Source organism: Salmo salar, chromosome 26, assembly GCF_965601325.2.
Source record: "Salmo salar chromosome 26, fSalSal1, whole genome shotgun sequence".
Classification (NCBI taxonomy): domain Eukaryota; kingdom Metazoa; phylum Chordata; class Actinopteri; order Salmoniformes; family Salmonidae; genus Salmo; species Salmo salar.
Genome location: NC_138316.1, coordinates 35608013 through 35634635, shown reverse-complemented (window position 1 = coordinate 35634635; position 26623 = coordinate 35608013). Strand labels below are relative to the sequence as shown.

At 41.2% G+C, this 26623-nt stretch overlaps 1 protein-coding gene across 1 annotated transcript; it reads left to right on the top strand.

The window, feature by feature from the left end:
- The first annotated feature begins 360 nt into the window (after window positions 1-360).
- On the top strand, window positions 361-25856 carry LOC106594519 (ATP-dependent clpX-like chaperone, mitochondrial). Its single transcript, XM_045708231.2, has 14 exons — window positions 361-650; window positions 835-1092; window positions 1617-1771; window positions 1978-2098; window positions 2792-2946; window positions 3283-3445; window positions 7175-7348; window positions 8194-8358; window positions 9188-9276; window positions 9938-10102; window positions 13993-14295; window positions 20021-20113; window positions 20273-20379; window positions 23988-25856. Exons 2-14 carry the CDS (start codon window positions 1041-1043, stop codon window positions 24073-24075), a joined length of 1830 nt encoding a protein of 609 aa, XP_045564187.1. The 5' UTR covers window positions 361-650; window positions 835-1040; the 3' UTR covers window positions 24076-25856.
- Window positions 25857-26623: the final 767 nt, after the last annotated feature.

Sequence of the window (26623 nt, the reverse complement as noted above, 5' to 3'; positions counted from 1 at the left end):
AATTTGGTCTAGAATCAGATTAGAACACACTATAAGGAGTATAATGACACCAAGATGTTGTCTGACTGTTTCATGTACAGATCATATACTGTAGGTCTAAAAGAGGTCTAAAATAGCCACTTTCATCAAGATACATACTTTTTTATTAAATAAATTGTGATACAAATGTAAAAAGCAAGTCAAACTTACTTCCTCCAAATGAAGTTTCTATGTGAGAATTGCCAGAACAATCTGAGATACCCTAAATATGTTTTGTTTGTCCTGGCGTGGAATCACCCTTGAGCTCAAGCCAATAATAATAGCTGTACGGGGAAGTGTATTTTGTTCATCCTGTCTTGAAGTATAATTATTGGTTGCCCATATTACTCCAATCCAGAGTCATATTTAATACTGCTCTGTTCGAATCTTATTCTGGTTGTTCTAGATCTACAATCTACTGTACAAAGGGAATACGTTTTTTTCTGCTCTCTTCTGAATGGCCCATCATAACACCAATCATTGGTTACATCACTCAAGAATACACTGTCACATAAGAAAATACATGAGGGTTGTGTAACTCGCACCCTCTGTGGTATTGACAGCGTGACAGTGTCATTTGATTTACATTTCATCGATGACTGTATTTGTTTGGCTTTCAAGCCAGCATAATCGTAAGTATATGTTTAGACTACTTTATTGGCAAGCTAGCTAGAACGTTAAGTTACTTGATACTTGTTCTGCCACACTAGTCTCCGCTCTCTAGCTAGATGTAGTCTCCAGGTATAATAACACATGCATATTATGGATATTGTTCTGCATTATAATTACATCCTATTTTCAACTCCTTTTCTACAGGTTTGGACCAGACACACAGACTGGATACGTTAATGCTGGCTAAACTAAACAGTGTGCTCTATTTACCAACGCTACTGCTGGTTCGTTAGCCAGCTAAGCTAGCTAGCTAGCCTGTCAATTAACATATACTTTAGCTAGTTTTTTTAATACTCTGTGATATTCCCCACATTCCTATTTCTATCTTTTCTGTCGACTTAAATAAAAGAATGTCATGCACATGCAGATCAGCGGCGAGATTGTTCATAACTTCTCAAAAAGGTAAGCATATTTTGCTAGCTAGCTAACTTGCTGGCTAGCTAGCTAACGTTAGTCTTCTAGCCAGCCAGCTTGCAAGTTGCACAATCATATAATGTTCAAATACAGCACAAATAATGAATATGAGGTGTTGAGAAAAGCAAACTAATGTGAAATGGGGTAACATGGTTGTTTTGCAAAGTTGGAACCTGCAACATCTACCTGTTAGCCTTGTAGCTAAAGCTAGCTAAGCTGATGTGAACTTGACTTACAGTGTTGTTACGCAAGAAAGTACCATACAGTGGTGGCGCATGCATTACAGTTAGTTATTTTTCCAAAGATTTTGTCAACATTTTCATGTTATGAATAAATGTATGTTTGGGGTAGCTTTCAGGGACATGCCCCCTTATGGATTCATATTTGACACGTATGAGGAAATATAGGTATTTTATCTATTGATTAATAATATGCTCAACGTTTGCTTTGCTGATTTATAAAATGTACATTAACAGTATGTCAGCTGATTGAATCTGCTTGTACGTTCACAGGTATCTCTTCCACCAGAGTCCAGTTATTTTCTATTAGCAGACCAGGAACACCTGAAGTTCGATTAACCAGAAGAGATCCTGTGAGATCCTTCTCCGAATCATCTGTATGTTTTTCATCAAAAGATGTCAAAGATGGCTCCGGTGATGGAGGAAAGGTATGTCAAAATCAGGCCTTATTAACATGTTGTTACTATTAATAAGACATAAATAAAGGTAAAATATTTTTTTAAATACCTGTTGGCTATAAGTAAAGTTGATTGAATGTTATAATATCTTCATGACTTCCTTCATGGTGAATGATCTAGTCCCAGCAGGAGCTACAGTACCTAATCTACGTCCTCTGCTCTTCCACTCTTGACAGAAATCAGTTGGTGATGCAGGAAGTGGGAAAAGAGGAGGTTCCGGTGGCTCCGGAAAAGGAGGCAGCCAGCTACGCTGTCCCAAGTGTGGAGATGCCTGCACACATGTAGAAACCTTTGTGTGTAAGTGTTTTACTTTTCTTTGCATATTTGAAAATAGAGGAATTGAAAAGAGAGGAGAGGAATTGTGTACGGTCAAGCTTGGCACAGGAGCAAATCTCAATTATGTGAAATTGAGTGCTTTGAAAAGTGCTTTGAAATAAGCAGCAAACTATTAGCCAGGTCCCAGATCTGTTTGTGCTGTATGGCCAACTCCTATATGGTCGTTGTTATGCCGAAGATATGCCAATTGACCATACGAGTAGGCAAGACAGCACAAACAGATTGGGAACCCAGGCTAGCAAACTGTGCAGTGACCCTGACACTTACTTTCTTTTAATTTATTTTAATTAATTGAACATATGGTTTATAACATGTACAAGTACCAGTACCAGTCTGAGTGACATGCACATCTTGTGGAAGGGACAGCATTTAAGAGAATATGGTGTTACCCTAGCTTTCATCTGATCTCCTTTACCTAGTATCTACTGGCTCAGTGCAGCTCACACATCTATAGGGAATGCCAGACTTCTGGGCAACAGCTGTCAGACATATTGCGTGTTACTAACAAATAAAGTCCTTATGTAACAAATGGGTCACAGTCACAGAGCAGCTAAGTGTAACACAGGTCTAGTTTGTGTGCTTATGCCCCCACTAGCAATATCATGATCCGGCTTAGTTGGTGCCATAACATCCTTCCCCCCTCCCTCTCCCTAGCTTCAACCCGCTTTGTGAAATGTGAGAAATGTCATCACTTCTTTGTGGTGCTGTCAGAGACCGACTCCAGCAAGAGTCTCAATAAGGAGCAGGAAGCAGCCAACGAGGCCGTCAAACTGGCCTTCCAGCAGAAACCTCCCCCTCCTCCTAAAAAGGTACAGTGGACAAGTCTTACAATGCATTATACCTGCAGGCTTTAAGTAAAGTGTTAACAAGTGGGACAAGAAGAAAAGTAGGATGGTCTGGTGGTCTAAGCCGCTGCCTCAGGTGCACACATACCGCTGCAGCATGGGTTCTAATCTGGCCCACTGCTATTTCAGCACACGCCTCTATCTTTCACCTGTATCTCTCTCTATCCAATAAACATACAGACTTTTAAAAAGTATATGGTAATCAGGATGATTATTAGACATTATAAGGGGGTCATACAAGTCTTGATGCATTATAACTGCATCATGCTTTATGTAAAGTGTTACCAAATTGTCTTTCAGATCTATGCCTACCTGGATAAGTACGTTGTTGGACAGTCCTATGCAAAGAAAGTGCTGGCGGTGGCTGTTTACAACCACTACAAGCGCATCTACAATAACCTTCCGGGAGCGGGCACCAAGCCACAGGCGGAGGTGGAGAAGCAGGCCTCCCTTACTCCACGAGGTTGGTACCGTCCCAATCCCTGAGCTGTCTATCTCCAGTTTGACTCTGTATTTCATTTGTCTGAAATGGCCTTCTCCCTTCCTCGCATCTTATTTCCTCCATCTGCACCTATGTGAATGAACTTGACAGGTGAAAGGAACTATTGAGTAGCTATCCTGTGTCTTCAAATCAGTGCAGAAGAAGAAGAGGAGATGAGAGGAAGCGACTTTATACTATCAAGATGCATCCTAAGTGCAGTGGCAGTTTTTTTCTACTGTGTACCTTGAAATGTAACAGCATGCCATTCACTCAGGTTAACAAAATGCAATAGCCCATGTGTAATGTAAAACAGAATCACAGCTGAATGGAATGAATGGTAGGATAAAGTGTTCTCTTGCAGGCTCCTCTGCAATGGTTTGGCTTGTGTACAATGACTTTTAAAGGCAAAAATAAAACGCCATCTCTTGCAGTCCTTCCTCATCCATGGATTGAAAGTAACGACCCAGGGTTTCCAGATTTCTATAAAATATGACCAATAATTAATTACAATATAAGTGAAATAGTTTTCCTTCCCAAAAATGGTAATTAAGTATGTTAAAAGGTATTTTTGGGGTGTGGGCATACCCAAACAACAGAATGGCGTATACCGGTCATAAAAAAATGTTCATGTGGTTAGACTGCTGATTGGCCAGCTTGATGAAATCCTCCTCTATAAGGAAATAGCAGCATTTTTTAAATGGTTTGTTTGAGATAAAGGTTTGAGGTGTTTTTAAGTGTTTTTTCTCCAATTTATGCTTTGGCCACAAATACGAGTATATGATGTGTCACGCCCTGACCTTAGAGATGTTTATTTTCCTCTAGTTTGGTTAGGTCAGGGTGTGATGTGGGGTGGGAAATCTAGTTTTTCTATTTCTTTGTTTTGGCTGAGTGTGGTTTCCAATCAGAGGCAGCTGTCCATCGTTGTCTCTGATTGGGAACCATACTTAGGCAGCCCTTTTTCTCTCCTTGAGTTGTGGGATCTTGTTTTTGTGTATTTGCCTTTGAGCAGCCCCAGAACGTCACGTTTTCCTCCTGTTTGTTGTTTTGGTGAGTTTCATTTTCATTAAAAAGATGTGGAATTCCATGCACGCTGCGCCTTGGTTTATTTATGATCGGGAGTTCGAAGATAGCGATCGTGACAGAAGATCCCACCACAAGAAAGCCAAGTAGCGTGCGCTTACTGGGAAGACGAGCTGGACCGGGGAGAACCAACTTCGACGGAAGCACCAGAGGCAGCCCCCCCAAAAAAATTGTGGGGGCACACGGGGAGTTTGGCAGAGTCAGGGTGGAGACCTGAGCCAACTCCCTGTGCTTACCGTGGGGAGTGAGTGACGAGGCAAGCACCGTGTTATGCGGTGATGCGCACTGTGTCGCCAGTGCGCATTCACAGGCCGGTGCGATCTGTGCTCGCGCCCTGCAGTTGTCGAGCTAGGTTGAGCATCCAGCAAAGACGGGTTGTGCCAGCCGTACGCTCCAGACCTCCAGTGCGCCTCCACGGCCCAGTATATCCTGCGCCAGTTCTACGCACCCAGTCTCCAGTGCGTCTCCCCAGTCCGGTGAGACCTGTTCCAGCTCCACGTAAGAAGCCTCCAGTGATGATCTATGGTCCGAAGCCTCCAGTGATGATCCATGGCACGAAGCCTCCAGTGATGATCCATGGCCTGGAGCCTGTAGTGATGATCCATGGCACGAAGCCTTCAGTGATAATCCATGGTCCGGAGCCTCCAGTGATAATCCATGGCACGAAGCCTCCAGTGATGATGCATGGTCCGGAGCCTCCAGTGATAATCCATGGCACGAAGCCTCCAGTGATGATCCATGGCCCGGAGCCTCCAGTGATGATCCATGGCAAGAAGCCTCCAGTGATGATCCATGGCGCGGAACCTGTAGTGATGATCCATGGCACGGAGCCTACAGCGAAGTCCCCCGGTCCGGAGCCTCCGGCGACGGTTCCCAGTCCGGAGCCTCCGGCGACGATTCCCAGTCCGGAGCCTCCGGCGACGATTCCCAGTCCGGAGCCTCCGGCGACGGTTCCCAGTCCGGAGCCTCCGGCGACGGTTCCCAGTCCGGAGCCTCCGGCGAAGGTCTGTAGTCTTCGGCGGCGGCCGGCAGTCCGGAGTCTTCAGCAGCGGTCGGCAGTTCAGAGCCTCTGGCGATGATCCACGGTCTGGTTCCTCCAGTGACACAGAAGCGGGGGGATCAGCGGGCGGAGTGGGGGCTACGCCCCGAACCAGAGCCGCCGCCAAGAATAGATGCCCACCCGGACCCTCCCCTATAGGTTCAGGTTTGCGGCCGGGAGTCCGCACCTTTGGGGGGGGTACTGTCACGCCCTGAACTTAGAGACGTTACTTTTCCTCTAGTTTGTTTAGGTCAGGGTGTGATGTGGGGTGGGCAATCAAGTTTTTCTATTTCTTTGTTTTGGCTGAATGTGGTTTCCAATCAGAGGCAGCCGTCCATCATTGTCTCTGATTGGGAACCATACTTAGGCAGCCCTTTTTCCCTCCTTGAGTTGTGGGATCTTGTTTTTGTGTAGCTGCCTTTGAGCAGCCCCAGAACGTCACGTTTTCCTCCTGTTTGTTGTTTTGGTGAGTTTCATTTTCATTAAAAAGATGTGGAATTCCATGCACGCTGCGCCTTGGTTTATTTATGATCAGGAGTTCGAAAATAGCGATCGTGACATGATGAGTCAACAACATTATTTGGGTATGAGTTAACAGAATATGAACTTTTAAAAGGGAGCTTTTCACTGGACAGTTTCTATACCTGTATTTAACTAGGCAAGTCAGTTAAGAACAAATTTGTATTTTCAATGATGGCCTAGGAACAGTGGGTTAACTGCCTTGTTCAGGGCCAGAAGAACAGATTTTTACCTTGTCAGCTCAGGGATTTGATCTTGCAACCTTTAGGTTACTAGTCCAACGCTCTAACCACTAGGCTACCTGCCTCCCTATTAATGACAATGTCAGATAACACTACTAGTGACCATGTCAGATGGCAACTTTCACTGTCGTTCTGTGGAGCTAGAGAAGACAAGAAGATTGACAAGTAAGTGGTACAGTAACTCGTACAGAATATTAGTTACATGCAGCCAGGGGCTTTCAGCACTTCTCTCACCAAAATGGTCTCTAGCTCGTTAATAGTCTCTTTCCCATGTTCCATTTTAGTCATTTAGCAGACGCTCTTATCCAGAGCGACTTACAGTAGTGAGTACATACATTTCATACATTTCTTCTTTTTTTTTTTTTTTACTGGCCCCCCCGTGGGAATCGATCCCACAACCCTGGCATTGCACACACCATGCTGGCGTTGCAAGCACCATGCTCTACCAACTGAGCCACAGGGAGGGCCCCGTGGCCCTCTCTTAGACATCTACAGTAAGTCAGACAGACAGACAGACAGACAGACAGACAGACAGACAGACAGACAGACAGACAGGATATGGTGGTCAAAAACAGACAGACAAAGACAATCAGACAGAAATACAGACAGACAGATAGTGGCCTAGTAACCTTGTTGTTAATCATGCACATGCACATGGTATATATATCTCTCCACACAGTAACAATACACTGTGCCTTAGTCCAATATTTATTCACACAACACCCTTATTCCCTATATAGTGCACTACATTCCTAGCTGACCTCTCTCTCTCTCCCCCCTTGCCTCTCCATTCCCTCCCTTTCTTTACCTCCTCTCTGTCTGTTCTTTTAGAGTTGCTGCAGATCGCTGGGATCAATACCCATGGCAACGCGCTGGGTGCGTCAGTGCAGCAGCAGAGTCAGCAGCCTGCCCAGGAGAAGAGGGGGGGCGAGGTGCTCGACTCTCACCACGCCAACATCAAACTGGAGAAGAGCAACATCGTGCTGCTGGGACCCACCGGATCGGGTGAGCTTTGAAAGAATTGGAGCAGGTGCCAATTTTTAAGGGAAGTCTTTTTCTACTATAGTGTGCTACTTTGAGCAGAGACTCCTGTGTCCCTCTGTGATTAAACAGTTTGTCATTGAGTCAGCTCTTCAATTGGCCCTACACTGTCATTAGGCCTGCGTAGGGTAGTAATGACATACAGTAGCAGTTGTCATAAATGCTCATACGGGTGGATGGAAACTGATTTTACACAGTTATGACACTGACAGTAAGAGTTGTGCCTAGGGCCTGAATTCACCCTGCACTGCTCTGCATAAGGTGACACAGTTATGGCATTACAGATGGCATTACTGTCACGCTTTCTGACATAACTCTAAAGTCAATTGCTATAAGCTAACATCTACTTTTACAACCATGAATGCCATCTGTTGCGTAGTCGTACGTAGTCTTTTACGAGTTCCCAAGAAGGATCAAACAAAACACATACAAAATAAATTGTAATAGGATTCTTGGCTTTGACATCTATATTACAGGAAACACAAATTGCGTTAAAGCAATAGTACACTCAAAGTCATCATCATGACAGTTTTTGCTCTGTACTGAAAGGGCTCTTGAATAGCTGACTGCTGACATGCACAGTTTGTTGTGATTGTGCTAGTTAGCAACTTCCTTCAAACTGCACGCAGATACATAAAAATGGTATCCATTAGTTCATCTGACTCTGGGGAGGTAGATAAAGGGCCAATATCCTGAAGTATCCCTTTAACACAAAGGTTTTTTTGTGTAGTATTCCTTTAAACAAATGTTGTAAAATGGATGCATTGGTATTTCCTATTGCCTGAAATTGATTGACATCCATATTGCAGGTAAAACCCTCTTGGCCCAGACACTGGCAAGGTGCCTGGATGTGCCCTTCGCCATCTGTGACTGCACCACGCTAACCCAGGCAGGCTATGTGGGCGAAGACATTGAGTCTGTGGTGGCCAAGCTCCTCCAAGATGCCAACAACTCTGTTGAGAAAGCACAACAAGGTATATGCTATAATGTGTTACTTACTTGCTTGTGTATGTGAATGTCTGTGGTTCTGTGTGAAATGTGACAACAGTATGACTATCTTATCAAGTACTGTACTTTAAGCACATCAACTTCAGTCCTTGTCCTAAGAGTTGGTAGAGTTTTGATGGTGAATGATTTCACTGGATAAAGAAAAGTTTATGAAACGTGCCATCTGTCCGACTAGCTTATCAGTTACTATACTTGTAGCAGATCAACTTCTCTAAATGCCCTAAGAGTGGATGTTTTTGAAAGTAAATAACTGAATTAAAGGCACAGTAGGCAGCTTTTTTGATCACCGACCAAATGCACATAGAAATGTTATAGATCTGTCATTCTCATTGAAAGTATGTCTGAGAAGCGGTAGATCCGTTCTATGTGTGCTATTTTTCTGTGCTTCCCGTTTTTGCTCATTTTACTTTGAGTTTTGTATAGCATCTTCAAACATCTGAAAAAAATATATTTTTAGTTATTGAACATATATTTCTTAGTGGTTTAGATGGTACAATGATGCTCTACACTATTCAGGACTTATTTTGTCGCATACACTGAAATTAAGCGAACCATTAGAATTTTAGTAACCAGGAAATGGCGCAGTGATTTCTTCCTATTGTACCTTTAAAGATAGAAAATAGGGACAATGTAGGCCCACATTTTTCATGACTGCTGTGCAACATATATATCGCATGTGTGATGAACCAAGGTGAAGCCAAATATTCTTGTGTGGTAAAAATGTTGATATACTGTATGCTAACTCGCTCTGAATGGTGATTGGTTCTCGGTCTCTTCACTGATTGGCCCTCGCAGGCATCGTGTTCCTGGATGAGGTGGATAAGATTGGCAGTGTGCCCGGAATCCACCAGTTACGAGACGTGGGGGGTGAGGGAGTACAGCAGGTCAGTGTATACTGTGTATAGATAGATATTATAGTGGTTCGATTATTTATAGATATGTAGATCTGTCACTGTCAGGCGGTACAGTCCTGCCATGAACACTGTTTGCCCTGTCGGTTATAAAACCTGTAGATTCTGGCTTTATAACAGATTTCCTTGACCCTTCACCACATTGTCTGTAAAAAACACACTTGGTGACTTGTTGATCTCCCATAAGGATTCCAACATGGGATTATACATACCTGTTACAGTGGTTTCCCATCCAAACTTTACTTGGCGATACTTCCTTAATTGTCTATTTGGAAAGCTCCTGTGTCTTATAACCTTCAGTGGCTAATTGCCCTTGAAACTCAGACAATCAAAAAATGCTCTGAGTTAAATCAAAAGTAAAAAATAAATAAAACATGTTTAGCACCATGTGATAAATTCCCTCATTACCCTTCCACCATCTTGGCTGTTGCCTCTCTTCGCAATATTTGCTCTAGACGCATGTTTGATCGCCCAGAAATGACTAGGGCAAAGATGTTCGAGGATGAGGAGAGGTAATGAGAGAATTTCTCCTGGTGCAAAAACATTTATATGTTTGGAAGAGGTTGAGAAGAGGTTTAGGAAACACTGGGGTATTGTACATTGTGTGTGTCTTATAATGTCTTCTGTTTGGTAGGGTCTACTCAAACTCCTGGAGGGTACTATCATCAACGTCCCCGAGAAGAACTCCAGGAAACTGAGAGGTGAGACGGTCCAGGTGGACACCACCAACATCCTGTTTGTGGCCTCCGGTGCCTTCAACGGCCTAGACCGGATCATCAGCATGAGGAAGTGTGAAAAGGTAAACATTTCAATGTCAACATTTTAATTCCGAATTTTACTTCAATTGATTTTCAAATTTTTAATAACTACTTTTTCTGTAAGTAAGTGATATTGCACTGAATCAATGTATCCTGGACTCTGAAGCTCTTTGATCAAGTGCCTTCAGAAAGTATTCATACCCCTTGATTTATTCCACATTTTGTTGTTACAGCCTGAATTCAAAATGGATTAATATATATATATATATATATATATATATATATATATATATATATATATATATATATATATATATATTATAGTTTTTTTCTCTCTCACCCATCTGCACACAGTGCTCCATAATGACAAAGGGAAAACGTGTTTATTAGAAATGTTAGCAAATTTGATTGAAAATGAATTACAGAAATATCTCATTTACATAAGTATTCACACCCGAGTCAATACTTTGTAGAAGCACCTCCCACACTTGGATTATGCAACATTTGCTCATTATTATTTTCAAAATTCTTCAAGCTTTGTCAAATTGGTTGTTGATCATTGCTAGAAACTATTTTCAGTTCTTTGCTTTCTCATTTTTTAAGTACATTTAAGTCAAAACTACAACTCGGCCACTCAAGAACATTCTTCTTGGTAAGCAACTCTAGATTTAGCCATGTGTGTTAGGTTATTGTCCTGCTGAAAGGTGAATTAATCTGAGTGTCTGGTGGAAAGCAGACTGAACAAGGTTTTCCTCTAAGATTTTGCATGTGCTTAGCTCCATTCCGTACATTTTTTATCCCAAAAAACTCCCCAGTCCTTAACGATTACAAGCAATTAGGTTAGTGTTGTGGAGTCACTATAATGAATGTTGATCCATCCTCAGTTTTCTCCTATCACAATCATTAAACTCTAACTGTTTTAAAGTCACCATTGGCCTCATGGTGAAATCCCTGTGCGGTTTCCTTCCTCTATGGCAACTGAGTTAGGAAGGACGCCTGTATCTTTGTATGGACTGGGTGTATTGATTCACCATCCAACGTGTAATTAATAACTTCATCATGCTCAAAGGGCTATTCAATGTCTGCTTTTTTTCACCCATCTATCAATAGGTGCCCTTCTTTGCAAGGCATTTGTAAACCTGGTCTTTGTGGTTGAATCTGTGTTTAAAATTCACTTCTTGGGACCTTACAGTTAATTGTATGTGTGGGTTACAGAGATGAGGTAGTCATTCAAAACACTATTATTGCACCCAGTGAGTCCATGAAAATGATTGTGACTTGTTAAGCAAATTTTTACTCCTGAACTTATTAAGGCTTGCTATAACAAAGTGGATGAATACTTATTGACTCAAGACATTTCAGCTTTACCATTTTTATTAATTTGTAAACATTTCTAAAAACATAATTCTTCTTTGACATTATGGGGTATTGTGTTTAGGCCAGTGACCCCAAATAGTATATTTAATCCATTTAAATTCAGGCAGTAACACAATGAAATGTGGAAAAAGTAAAGGGGTGTGAATACTTTCTGAAGGCACTGTATCGTCATGACATTACAAGGTAAATGAGAAGAACTTTAGTTGTGTTTACAACGCTCTCAACCTGATACAGTCCAGTCACTGTGGACCAAATACTAACTTGAAATTGGTGTGTGTAAAAATTTACTTTAACACGATTTGCGTGAAAATCCAAGTTATTTGTGCATAGGCCTATCTCAAGTTAGGATTCGGCCTTGGGTCAGATAAGACTGCAAATGTGGGTGGGAAGGTGTCAGGTGGTGGGTGTAGCTGGTGCATGAAGTCAGGCGCAGGAGAGGAGAGATGAGTGAACAACGCACTTTACTGAATAAATAGCACAAAGTAAACATACCAATGTGCAAACAATAACGGTTGCCACAAAACACGGGTGAAAACAGCACCCGGAAAAAAACAACCGGAAACGTACCGACCTGAACAATAAACAATCACACACAAAGACATGGGGGAAACAGAGGGTTAAATACATGACCAGTAATTGGGAAATGAAAACCAGGTGTGTGGGAAACAAAGACAAAACCAATGGAAAATGAAAAGTGGATCGGCGATAGCTAGAAGACCTGCGACGTCGACCGCCGAGCGCCGCCCGAACCAGGAGAGGAACCGACTTCGGCGGAAGTCGTGACAGAAGGTTCAAGGGGTGGTCAAGGGGATTTGGATATTCGTAGCAGATTCACCTGTGTGTATGTATATACGGTGCCTTCAGAAAGTATTCAGACCCCTTGACTTTTTCCACATTTTGTTTCGTTGCAGCCTTATTCTAAAATTGATTAAATTGTTTTTTTCCCTTATCAATCTACACACAATACCCCATAAAGACAAAGCAAAAATAGTTTTTTAGAAATATTTGCAAATATTACAAATTAAAAACTGAAATATCACATTTACATAAGTATTCAGACCCTTTACTCAGTACTTTGTTGAAGCACCTTTGACAGCGAGTTCAGCATCGAGACTTCTTGGGTATGACACTACAAGCTTGGCACACCTGTATTTGGGGAGTTTCTCCCATTCTTCTCTGCAGATCCTCTCAACCTCTGTCAGATTAGATGGGGAGCGTTGCTACATAGCTATTTTCAGGTTTCTCCAGAGATGTTTGATCGGGTTCCACTCAGGAACACTCAGAGACATGCCCCGAAGCCACTCCAGCGTTGTCTTGGCTGTGTGCTTAGGGTTGTTGTCCTGTTGGAAGGTGAACCTTCGCCCCAGTTTGAGATCCTGAGCGCTCTGGAGCAGGTTTTTATCAAGGACCTCTCTATACTTTGCTCTGTTCATCTTTGCCTCGATCCTGACTAGTCTCCCAGTCCCTGAAAAATATCCACACAGCATGATGCTGCCAACACCATGCTTCACCGTAGGGATGGTGCCAGGTTTCCACCAGACGTGACGCTTGGCATTCAGGCCAAAGAGTTCAATCTTGGTTTCATCAGAGCACAGAATCTTGTTTCTCATGGTCTGAGAGTCTTTAGGTGTCTTTTGACAAACTCAAAGCGAGCTGTCTTATGCCTTTTACTGAGGAGTGGCTTCGGTCTGGCCACTCTACCATAAAGGCCTGATTGGTGGAGTGCTGCAGAGATGGTTGTTCTTCTGGAAGGTTCTCCCATCTCCACAGAGAAACTCTAGAGCTCTGTCAGAGTGACCATCAGGTTCTTGGTCACCTCCCTGACCAAGGCCCTTTTCCCCCGATTGTTCAGTTTGGCTGGGCGGCCAGTTCTAGGAAGAGCCTTAGTGGTTCCAAACTTCTTCCATTTAAGAATGTGTTCTTGGGGACCATCAAAGCTGAAGAAATGTTTTGGTACCCTTCCTCAGATCTGTGCCTCGACACAATCCTGTCTCGGAGCTTTATGGACAATTCCTTCGACCTCGTGGCCTGGTTTTTGCTCTGACATGCACTGTCAACTGTGGGACCTTATTTAGACAGGTGTGTGCCTTTCCAAATCATGTCCAATCAATTAAATATATCACAGGTGGACTCCAATCAAGTTGTAGAAACAGCTCAAGGATGATCAATGGAAACAGGATGCACCTGAGCTCAACTTCGAGTCTAATAGCAAAGGGTCTGAATACTTATAAAAATAAGGTATTTCTGTTTTTTATTTTTAATACATTTGCTAAAATTTCTAACAACCTGTTTTCACTTTCTCATTATGGGGTATTGTGTTATGATTGCTGAGGATTTTTTTAAATTTAATACATTTTATAAAAAGGCTGTAACGTAACAAAATGTGGAAAATGTCAAGGGGTCTGAACACTTTCCGAATGCACTGTATATATTTTTTGTTATTATGTAGGAAAATAAATAAATAGACAATGCAACATAAGTACAAAATCAGCCAACATCAGCATATAGTAGCAGAACTGTCCCTCTTTAACTGAATCCCTCCTCCTCTCTGCAGTATCTGGGCTTCGGCACGCCGTCCAATATGGGACAGGGGCGTCGGGCGGCTACCTCCGCAGACCTGGCCAACAGCAGCGGAGCGAAGATGGACGCCGTGCTGGAGATCAAGGAGAAGGACCGGCTCCTGAAGCACGTGGAGGCCCGGGACCTCATCGAGTTTGGGATGATCCCCGAGTTCGTGGGGCGCCTGCCTGTGGTGGTTCCCCTGCACAGCCTGGATGAGGAGACCCTGGTTAGGATCCTGACGGAGCCACGCAATGCTGTCATACCACAGTACCAGGCCCTGTTCAGCATGGACAAGGTGGAGACTCATTATTGTTATTATTAGTGGTGGTAGTAGTAGTAGTAGTAGTAGTAGTGGTAGTAGAAGTATTAGTGTTACAAGTGGTGGTGGTAGTAATATGTCACGTTTGTCGTTGTTTAAGGAGGACCAAAATGCCGCAGGTATATGTATGCTCATCTTGACTTTTAATAAATTCCAAAATGAACACCAAAAATAACAAAGACGAACTCACGAACAACAAAACAGTCTGGCAAGGCACAAGGCTAAACTCAGAACAATCTCCCACAATTAAACAGACAAACACACCCAACTAATATAGGACTTCCAATCAAAGGCAACACCACACAGATGCCTTCAATTGGAAGTCCACCCCAATTAACTCTACATAGAAATAGACTACCTAGACTAAACATAGAATTACATAAACATAGATCATAAACCAAAAACCCGTAAATACTAAATCAAACGCCCTTTTACCAAAACACCACCCCGAACCACATAAAACAAATACCCTCTGCCACGTCCTGACCAAACTACAATAACAATTAAGCCTTATACTGGCCAGGACGTGACATAATAGTGGTATAAGTTGCAGTGGGGTTAGTGGTGGTGGTGGTGGTAGTAATAGTCGTAGTAGTAGTAGTAATAATCGGTCCCTTCAGGATTTTGCCATTCTGTACATTAAACAGTCATCGCAATATTATTGCGTAAAACTGACGATCACCCCACATTTACAGCATAATGTGGTTCAGTCGATCCAGACGCAAACAAACGTTTTCCATCATCGCATATTGCCATGCAAAATGTCAGAATTACCGCAGCAAAATAAAGCATTTATGCCTGCAAATATCACAACAAATCTCTGCCAAATCCTGGAAGGACTGAGTGGTAGTAGTAGTAGCAGCAGTAGTGGTAGCTGTAGCAGTAGTAGTGATAGTAATAGTAGTAGTAGTAGTGAAGTAGTAGTAGTAGTGGTAGTAGTGGTAGTAGTAGTAATATAAGTAGCCGTGATAGTAGGAGTAGTAGTAGTAATTTTGATATAAGTAGCAGCAGTAGTAGTAATAGTAGCAGTAGTAGTAGTAGCATCAGTAGTACTGTAGCGGTAGTAGCAGCAGTTGTAGTAGCAGCAGCAATAGTAGTAGTAGTAATAGTAGCAATAGTAGTAGTAGTAGTAACAGTTGTAGTAGTAATAGTAGTAGTAGCAGTAGTAATAGCAGTAGTAGTAGTAGCAGTTGTAGTAGTTGTAGTAGCAGCAGCAGTAGTAGTAGCAGTAGTAGTAGCAGCAATAGTTGTAGTTGCAGTAGTAGCAGTAGTAGCAGCAGCAGTAGCAGCAGCAGTAGCAGCAGCAGTTGTAGTAGTAGTAGTTGTAGTAGCAGCAGTAGTTGCAGTAGTAGCAGCAGTAGTTGCAGCAGTAGGAGCAGCAGTAGTAGCAGTAGTAGCAGCAGGAGTATCAGTAGTAGTAGTAGAAGTAGTAGTAGTAGTAGCAATAGTAGTAGTAGCAGCAGTAGCAATAGTAGTAGCGGTAGTAGTAGCAGCAGCAGTAGTAGTAGAAGTTGTAGTCACAGTAGTAGTAGTAGCAGCAGCAGTAGTGATAGTAGTAATAGTAGTAGTGATAGTAGTAGTAACAGTGATATAAATAGCAGTAGTAGCAGTGATAGTAGTAGCAGCAGTAGTAGTAGTTGTAGTAGTAGCAGCAGTAGTAGTAGCAGCATTTGTAGTAGTAGCAGCAGTAGTTGTAGTAGTAGCAGCAGTAGTAGCAGCAGTAGTAGCAGCAGTAGAAGCAGCAGTAGTAGCAGCAGTAGTAGCAGTCGTAGAAGCAGTAGCAGTAGTAGTATCAGTAGTAGTAGTAGAAGGACTAGTAATAGTAATAGTAGTAGTAGCAGTGGTAGTAGCAGTAATAGTAGTAGCAGGAATAGTAGTAGTAGTAGTAGCAGTAGTAGCAGCAGCAGTAGTAGCGGTAGTAGTAGCAGAAGTAGCAATAGTAGTAGTAGTAACAGGAATATTAATTGTAGTAGCAGGAATAGTAGCAGCAGTAGCAGTAGTAGTAGTAGCAGCAGTAGTAGTAGTAGTAGTGATAGTAGTAGTAGTAGGAGTAATAGTGATATAAGTAGCAGTAGTAGCTGTCATAGTAGTAGCAGCAGATGTAGTAATGGTAGCAGTAGCAGTAGTAGTAGTAGCAGCAGCAGTATCAGTAGTAATAGTAGTAGTAGTAGCAGCAGCAATAGTAGTAGGATCAGTAGTAGAGGTCGACCAATTATGATTTTTCAATACCGATACCGATTATTGGAGGGCCAAAAAAATGCCGATACCGATTGATCGGCCAATTTATTTTATTTGTAATAATGACAATTACAACAATACTGAATGAACACTTATTTTAACTTAATATAATACATCAATAAAATCAATTTAGCCACTACTACTGTTCAATTGGGTTTAAATAATGCAAAAACAAAGTGTTGGAGAAGAAAGTAAAAGTGCAATATGTGCCATGTAAAAAAGCTAACGTTTAAGTTCCTTGCTCAGAACATGAGAACATATGAAAGTTGGTGGTTCCTTTTAACATGAGTCTTCAATATTCCCAGGTAAGATGTTTTAGGTTGTAGTTATTATAGGAATTATAGGACTTTTTCTCTCTATATACGATTTGTATTTCATATACCTTTGACTATTGGATGTTCTTATAGGCACTTTAGTATTGCCAGTGTAACAGTATAGCTTCCGTCCCTCTCCTCGCTCCTACCTCGAAGCAGCGTTACCCATGTAGAGGAAGGGGAACAACTACTCCAAGTCTCAGAGCGAGTGACGTTTGAAACGCTATTAGCGTGCACCCGGCTAACTAGCTAGCCATTTCACATCGGTTACACCAGCCTAATCTTGGGAGTTGACAGGCTTAAAGTCATAAACAGCTGTCACGGCTGTCGTAGTGATGAGACCAAGGCGCAACGGGTTGCGTGCTCAACATATTATTTATTAAAGATGTGAACATGAAAAACAAGAAAATACAGAAACACGACAGGAACAGTTTTGCAGGCTAACAAAACGCAGTGCAAAAACAACTACCCACAACTAAACAGGTGAAAACAAGCACTTTAAATATGACTCCCAATCAGGAACAACGATGAACAGCTGTTCCTGATCGAGAGCCACACAGACCAAAGAAATATATAAACTAGAAACCTAGAACACAAAAACCCAGAACATACACCAAAACCCCGGAACACATAAATACAACACCCCTCTACATACACATAACCCCCCGAACCACATAAAACAAATACCCTCTGCCACGTCCTGACCAAACTACAATAACAAATACTCCCTCTACTGGTCAGGACGTGACAACAGCGCAATGCATTGCGAAGGGCTGCTGGCAAAACGCACAAAAGTGCTATTTTGAATGAATGCTTACGAGCCTGCTGCTGCCTACCATCGCTCAGTCAGACTGCTCTATCAAATCATAGACTTAATTATAACATAATAACACACAGAAATACGAGCTTTAGGTCATTAATATTGTCGAATCCGGAAACTATCATCTCGAAAACAAAACGTTATACCTGTTACATTGCACAACCTTCAGTGTTATGTCATAATTACGTAAAATTCTGGCAAATTAGTTCGCAACGAGCCAGGCGGCCCAAACTGTTGCATATACCCTGACTGCATGCAATGAACGCAAAATGACACAATTTCACCTGGTTAATATTGCCTGCTAACCTGGATTTCTTTTAGCTAACTATGCAGGTTTAAAAATATATACTTCTGTGTATTGATTTTAAGAAAGGCATTGATGTTTATGGTTAGGTACAGTCGTGCAACGATTGTGCTTTTTTCGCAAATGCGCTTTTGTTAAATCATATATCATCCCCTGTTTGGCGAAGTCGGCTGTCTTTGTTAGGAAGAAATATTCTTCACAGTTCGCAACGAGCCAGGCGGCCCAAACTGCTGCATATACCCTGACTCTGTTTGCAAGAGAAGTGACACATTTTCCCTAGTTAAAAGAAATTCATGTTAGCAGGCAATATTAACTAAATATGCAGGTTTAAAAATATATACTTGTGTATTGATTTTAAGAAAGGCATTGATGTTTATGGTTGGAGCAACGTGTACCTAAGCGATTATATGCAATGCAGGACAGGCTAGATAAACTAGTAATATCATCAACCATGTGTAGTTAACTAGTGATTATGATTGATTGATTGTTTTTTATAAGATAAGTTTAATGCTAGCTAGCAACTTACCTTGGCTTCTTACTGCATTCGCGTAACAGGCAGGCTCCTCGTGGAGTGCAACGTAAAGCAGGTGGTTAGAGCGTTGGACTAGTTAACCGTAAGGTTGCAAGATTGAGTCCCTGAGCTGACAAGGTCAAAATCTGTCGTTCTGCCCCTGAACAAGGCAGTTAACCCACCGTTCCTAGGCCGTCATTGAAAATAAGAATGTGTTCTTAACTGACTTGCCTAGTTAAATAAAGGTCTAAAAAATAATAATAATAATCGGCCAAATCGGTGTCCAAAAATACCTATTTCCGATTGTTATAAAAACTTGAAATCGGCCCTAATTAATCGGCCTTTCCGATTAATCAGTCGACCTCTAATCAGTAGTAGTAGTAGCAGTAGTATCAGCAGTAGTAGCAGCAGTTGTAGTAGTAGTAGCAGCAGTAGTAGTAGCAGTAGTGATAGTAATAGTAGTAGTAGCAGTAGTGATAGTAGTAGTAGTAGTAGTAATAGTGATATAAGTAGCAGTAGTAGCAGTGATAGTAGTAGCAGCAGTTGCAGTAGTAGTAGTAGCAGCAGTATCAGTAGTAATAATAGTAGTAGTAGTAGCAGCAATAGTAATAGTTGTAGTAGCAGTAGTAGTAGTAGTAGCAGCAATAGTAGTAGGATCGGTAGTAGTAGTAGTAGCAGCACTAGTACCAGCAGTAGTAGCAGCAGTTGTAGTAGTAGCAGCAGTAGTAGCAGCAGTTGCAGCAGTAGTAGCAATAGTAGCAGCAGTTGTAGCAGTAGCAGTAGTAGTAGCAGTAGTGATAGTAATAGTAGTAGTGGTAGTAACAGTGATATAAGTAGCAGTAGTAGCAGTGATAGTAGTAGCAGCAGTTGTAGTAGTAGTAGCAGCAGTAGTAGAAGTAGTAGCAGCAGTATCAGTAGTAATACTAGTAGTAGTAGTAGTAGCAGCAATAGTAGTAGTAGTAGGATCAGAAGTAGTAGTAGCAGCAGTAGTAGCAGTCGTACCAGCAGTTGTTGCAGCAGCAGTAGTAGCAGTAGTAGTAGTAGCAGTAGTAGTAGCAGGAATAGTAATAGAAGTAGTAGTAGCAGCAGTCGTAGTGGTAGTAGCAACAGTTGTAGCAGTAGCAGTAGTAATAGTAGCAGTAGTAATAGTAGTAGTAGCAGCAGCAGTAGTAGTAGTGATAGTAGTATTAATATAAGTAGCAGTGATAGTAGTAGTAGTAGTAGTGATAGAAGTAGCAGTAGTTTCAGTGATAGTAGTAGCAGCAGTAGCAACAGCAGTAGTAGTAATGCCGTCATCCCCCAGTACCAGACCCTGTTCAGCATGGACAAGGTGTTTCAGGAGGGGAGGGGGTGTGGGGGGGAGGAGGGGTGTGCGTACTTTCCTGTATTTATCTGTGTTTGGATGTGCACACACTAGTGTCTGTGTATATACATCTGTGGGTTCTGATGTCTTTGCGTGTGCCCTCCAAAAAAGTTGTGATGATTTCATTCACACTTGTATTACCTCATTCCAGTGTGAACTGAATGTAACTCCAGATGCCTTGAGAGCCATCGCCAGGTTGGCTTTGGAAAGGAAGACCGGTGCTCGTGGGCTAAGGTCCATTATGGTAAGTACCTCAATATGTATTTTGAAATGTACAGTAATGTAATGTATGTATTGTGATTTACATTTTTAAATGTATATTTCAGAATATGAAATGTAATTGTTTTACATGCATTTTGAAATGTACGTCTTAAACCATTGAGGGTTCGCTTGTCTTTTTAAGGAAAAATTGCTTCTTGAACCCATGTTTGAAGTGCCACACTCAGACATCATGGCTGTTGAGCTGAACAAAGACGTAGTCCAAGGGAAATCAGTGCCTGTGTATGTAAAGTAAGTATTCATAATTACCTGAGACTCAACTCGGTTGAAAATAAATTTAAACACACGTTATTCAATTATTGTATCCACACAGCTCGCGGGCGCCAACGAGCGTCTGCATTACCAAGCGCTCAAATAGAAGTCAGTTCTATTTGTGATGCTGAACGTGGTGCAAGTCCTGCCTCTCCCATATCCTCATTGGTTTATAGAAGCAGATACCTACGTGCCATCTCCTCATTGGTTAAACCCACGTGGTTGATTGAAAGATGAACTGAGTTCGGTCGGTCGTCATGGTAACTATGGAAGTTAGATGCCAATCGCCATATAAAGTCCAAAGAAGAAAAAGCCTGGAAGGAGGAGAGATGACTAGAAACGATTCGGTTGACCGTTTTATGTGTGGATTAATTGTCGGAGTAGAGGACCTTGTGCATTTCAGGTAAAATAACAACTCAACATTTATATCCCAGGACAAATTAGCTAAAAACAGCAAGCTAGCTAAATATGACAAATTAGCTAGCAACTGCAAGCTAGCAAGCAAAATTGCCATACATGTTTAATGCTTTTCGACCTGTCCCCAAATTAATATAATTGGTTCAGAGTTTGTTTTAATATTACAACCTGCGTGTCGTGATCGCGTTTGATGTGGGGGGACAAAATCAATTTGTGCACGATGGCGCAAGCGCGCAGCTGGTTTGGGTATGGCGTAAGTAACAGTCAGCAAAATGGAAACCTTACTGGAGACCTAGTCATTTTTGGAGGCATGAAGCAGAAGTAGCTAGCAAAGGACAGCAGGAGCAGTAGTTAGCCAAATTGTTAGCTACTGTATTTACTCTCTTTGCTAGAAACCAGATTGCTGCTTAAGGCCTTCAAAACAGCCATGACAATTCTCCAATAATTTGTATTTTACCTTTACTAGGCTAGTCAGTTAAGAACAAATTCTTATTTTCAATGACAGCCTAGGAACAGTGGGTTAACTGCCTGTTCAGGGGCAGAACGACAGATTTGTACCTTGTCAGCTCAGGGATTTGTCCAACTCTCTAACCACTAGGCTACCTGCCGCCCCAATAATAATACATTTGGACGTGTGACACATCCACTTGAATAGCGTATTGCAAAATGTTATATCAAATCAAATTATATTAGTGACATGTGCCGAATACAACAGGTGTAGTAGACCTTACAGTGAAATGCTTACTTACAAGCCCCTAACCAATAATGCAGTTTAAAAAATACGAATAAGAAATAAAAGGAACAAGTAATTAAAGAGCAGCAGTAAAATAACAATAGGCAGACTACAGTGGCAAGAAAAGGTATGTGAACCCTTTGGAATTACCTGGATTTCTGCATAAATTGGTCATAAAATTTGATCTGATCTTCATCTAAGTCACAACAATAGACAATAACTGCTTAAACTAATAACACACAAACAATTATACTTTTTCATGTCTTTAGTGAACACACCATGTAAACATTCACAGTGTAGGGTGGAAAAAGTATGTGAACCCTTGGATTTAACTGGTTGACCCTCCTTTTGGCAGTAATAAACTCAACCAAACGTTTTCTGTATTTGCGGATCAGACCTGCACACGATCAGGAGGAATTTTGGACCATTCATCTTTACAAAACTGTTTCATTTCAGCAATATTCTTGGGATGTCTGATGTGAACCTCTCGAGGTCATGACACAGCATTTTAAATTGGGTTGAGGTCAGGACTCTGATTGGGCCACTCCAGAAAGCATATTTTCTTCTGTTGAAGCCATTCTGTTGTTGATTTACTTCTGTGTTTTGTGTCGGTGTCCTGTTGCATCACCCAACTTCTGTTGAGCTTCAATTGGCAATGTATTCATTAAATGTATTCATTAAACTTGGGAATTCATTTTTCCGTCAATGATAGCAAGCTGTCCAGGCCCTGAGGCAGCAAAGCAGCCCCAAACCATGATGCTTCCTCCACCATACTTTACAGTTGGGATGAGATGTTGGTGTGCTGTGCCTTTTTTTCTCCACACATAGTATTGTGTGTTCCTTCCAAACAACTCAAATTTAGTTTAATCTGTCCACAGAATATTTTGAATATATTCTGGAACATCCAGGTGCACTTTTACAAACTTCAGACGTGCAGCAATGTTTTTTTGGACTGCAGTGGCTTCTTCCGTGGTGTCCTCCCATGAACACCCTTCTTGTTTAGTGTTTTACGTATCGTAGACTCATCAACAGAGATGTTAGCATGTTCCAGAGATTTCTGTAAGTCTTTGGCTGACACTTGGATTCTTCTAAACCTCATTGAGCATTCTGCACGGTGCTCTTGCAGTCATCTTTGCAGGACGGCCACTCTTAGGGAGAGTAGCAACAGTGCTGAACTTTCTCCATTTATATACAATTTGTCTTATCATGGACTGATGAACATGAAGGCTTTTAGAGATACTTTTGTAACCCTTTTCAGCTTTATGCAAGTCAACAATTCTTAATCTTATGTCTTCTGAGATCTCTTTTGTTCGAGGCATGGTTCACATCAGGCAATGCTCCTTGTGAATAGCAAACTCAAATTTTGTGCGTTTTTTTTATAGGGCAGGGCAGCTCTAACCAACATCTCCAATCTCGTCTCATTGATTGGACTCCAGGTTAGCTGACTCCTGACTCCAATTAGCTTTTGGAGAAGTCATTAGCCTAGGGGATCACATAATTTTTCCAACCTACACTGTGAATGTTTAAATGATGTATTCAATATAGACAAGAAACATACAATAATTTGTGTGTTATTGGTTTAACACTGTGTTTTTCTATTGTTGTGAGTTAAGATGAAGATCAGATCGAATTTTATGACTAATTTATGCAGAAATCCAGGTAATTCCAAAGGGCTCACATACTTTTTCTTGCAACTGTATATACAGGGGCTACAGGTACAGAGTCAATGTGCAGGGGCACCGGTTAGTCGAGGTAATTGAGGTAATATGTACATGTAGGTAGAGTTATTAAAGTGACAATGCATAGATAATAACAGAGAGTAGCAGCGGCATAAAAGAGGGGGGTGGGGGGGGGGGGGGTTGGGGGCAATGCAAATAGTCTGGGTAGCCATTTTATTAGATGTTCAGGACTCTTATGGCTTGGAGGTAGAGGCTGTTTAGAAGCCTCTTGGACCTAGACTTGGCGCTCCGGTACCGCTTGCTGTGCGGTAGCAGAGAGAACAGTCAATGACTAGCGTGGCTGGAGTCTTTGACAATTTTTAGGGCCTTCCTCTGGCAACACCTGGTATAGAGGTCCTGGATGGCAGGAAGCTTGACCCCAGTGATGTACTGGGCCGTACGCACTACCCTTTGTAGTGCCTTACGGTCAGAGGCCGAGCAGTTGCCATACCAGGCAGTGATGCAACCAGTTAGGATTTTATTTTTTATTTATTTCACCTTTATTTAACCAGGTAGGCAAGTTGAGAACAAGTTCTCATTTACAATTGTGACCTGGCCGGTGCTCTCGGTGGTGCAGCTGTAGAACCTTTTGAGGATCTGACGACCCATGCAAATCTTATATGGTGTGGTTTCACAGCAATTTAATTGAAAATACAGTATTTTACCATGACTTTTCATTTATTTGCAGCAGGATTTAATATTTTTTTGTGTGTCTCCAGAGCACCTGCTAAAGAGTCTGAAGAGGAGTATGACTCTGGGATAGAGGAGGAGAGCTGGCCAAGGCAGGCGGATGCAGCCAACAACTAACTAACAGTCCAAAATGGAACTTCAGAAATTGCCATCATTTCAATTTAATAAGCTATGGCATTTTACAAATACCATTATTGTAACTTCAAATGTAATTATGTCATCTGAATTACATCAGTGTTGATCATGAGGATGTAGGTTATGCGATTTCATACATCGGAAAAAGTTTGTTCCCATATTGTTGCAAAGGTTTAAGAATTAACATTAACCAAGTATTCTCTACCCATCTTTCCCAGAGAGAGAGAAAAGGAGAGAGAACGTTATCCTGTTTAAATGTAAAGATACTTTTACTTTTTCTCATAAAGTAGCTAGTGTCTCTTTGTGATAAGTACTTGTTTGGGAAACCTTAACGGAAATGGATTGTAACAAGTCCAAAATCTATTTTCTCTTATTTCATTTTGACACCATTTTATTTTTGACAATCAAGGATTAAGGTAAAGATAGGATACTTTTTTGTTTGTTTGTTTTAACCACCATGTCTTTCTGATGTAATTTAGGAAGCCATTTTGTTTCTTCACAACTCTCTGACGAGGTCAGCCAGGTCATAAAAACCAGCATTCTTTACAGAACAAGTATTTATAGTCAAATTGTTAACTTTTTCAAAAAAGATCAGTTTGGCTGCTCTGTGGTGGATTTCAAATATCCAACACTGGAATTACTAGTATACTGTATGTACAGTTAGTATGCCATGTATGAGATGAAACGTGTAAGATATCTAGGCTTGAGATGGGGGGGCTTGAATTGATCCCAACCAGCTTTGATAATGTCAGATTTTCAACACACTTTCCCATTGTGGTTGTTTTTGACGTTTCTTTATGGAACCGTTTAGAACTACCTACACATTAAATGAAGCCATGACATCACTGGTGTTTTTGAATGGAAACATACCAGTCTTTAGAAATGCATTGTCTGATTTGCTCAACACTATACACTGAAAAACTGTTCATTCAATGCAGTTTCTTTAAAAGAAGCTGGGCTTTTTTGTACACTTTATATACAGATATAACGTTTTGAAATCTCAGATAGTAAGGGCCTAGAATCTAGATAATTTGCTCAATTCCACTTTGACCCCTAGACCCCAACCCCTAGGCACCTGTGTAGATCTCAGAAGATTTGATAGGTGTTAGCAATATGGTAACAGTTTAGTCTTTCTCTTATGGGTTTCTGTGATGTTGGTTACACCCATCCAAACCTTTCAAATCTACACAAGTACATAGGGACTTTATCTTGGGGCTTATGTTGCATTCATAACCAAGTGGGAAGGTGGTAATTACCCGCTGTGAAGTCGTAAATAACAGTTGGATGCATTCACATGCTTTGAACTCGTTGAGAAACGCTGATTGGCTAATGGCAAACAAGCTGCGTCAATCATAAACTAAAAGTACAGCTATCATGCTTGTAAACATATGTGTTCAAAAACATTAATAGATAGCTTTTTATAAATAATGTTTTACTGCATATAACTGCCTAAAATGCTGTTATCGAGGTCATTTCCTTAGTGGGTGACGTCAGAGGTCAACATGTGGGAGAAGTTGGCGCTCAGGGATGATATATGAGTTTCCCACTAGTAATTACCAGTTGGAGGGGCGTTCAAGTAGGTTTTGTATGTGGTAAATAACACCTTCCCACTTGGTTATAAGGTCTTGATTTAGAATTGGGCAATTGTGTGATGTACAGTCCATCAGAACTGATGCCATCTGTGTGGCAGCAACCCTATTTTGCTCTGAATAGTTGTGAACCTATGTAAATGTGAGACTTTAATAAATATATTAAGCACTTAAGAGTGTTCAGAGGTTGTTTGATGAACTACAGTTGTCCAGTGTTCTTCAGTCCTGGTGGGTTTATTTAGTCCTAGCCACCCAAAAACATGCACCTTCATCAGTTTTTATAGGCTGCGGTTACACAGGCAGCCCAATCTTGATATTTTGCAAATTAGTGGAAAAAGATCCGAATTGGGCTGTCTGAGTAAATATTTATATGATTAGATATATATTTATATTATTAGATATATATTTATATTATTAGATATTTATATTATCTATATATTATTAGATATATATTTATATTAGTTATTTAAAAAATGTCACAACAATGATCTATGAGCAGTAGAGGAACTTCTCTCTCGCTCTTTCTCAATTTAATTCAGTTTAAGGGGCTTTATTGGCACGGGAACCACATGTTTACTTTGCCAAAGCAAGTGAAATAGATGATAAACAAAAGTGAAAAAAACTAGGAATAATGAACAGTAAACATTACACTCACAAAAGTGAAAACAGAGTAAAGCGATTTCAAATGTCATATTATGTCTATATACAGTATTGTAACAATATTCAAATAGTTAAAGTACAAAAGGGAAAATAAATATACATAAATATGGGTTGTATTTACAATGGTGTTTGTTCTTCACTGGTTGTCCTTTTCTTGTGGCAAAAGGTCACAAGTCTTGCTGCTGTGATTGCACACTGTGGTATTTCACCCAATAGATATGGGAGTTTTGAATTCTTTGTGGGTCTGTGTAGTCTGAGGGAAATATATCTCTAATATGGAC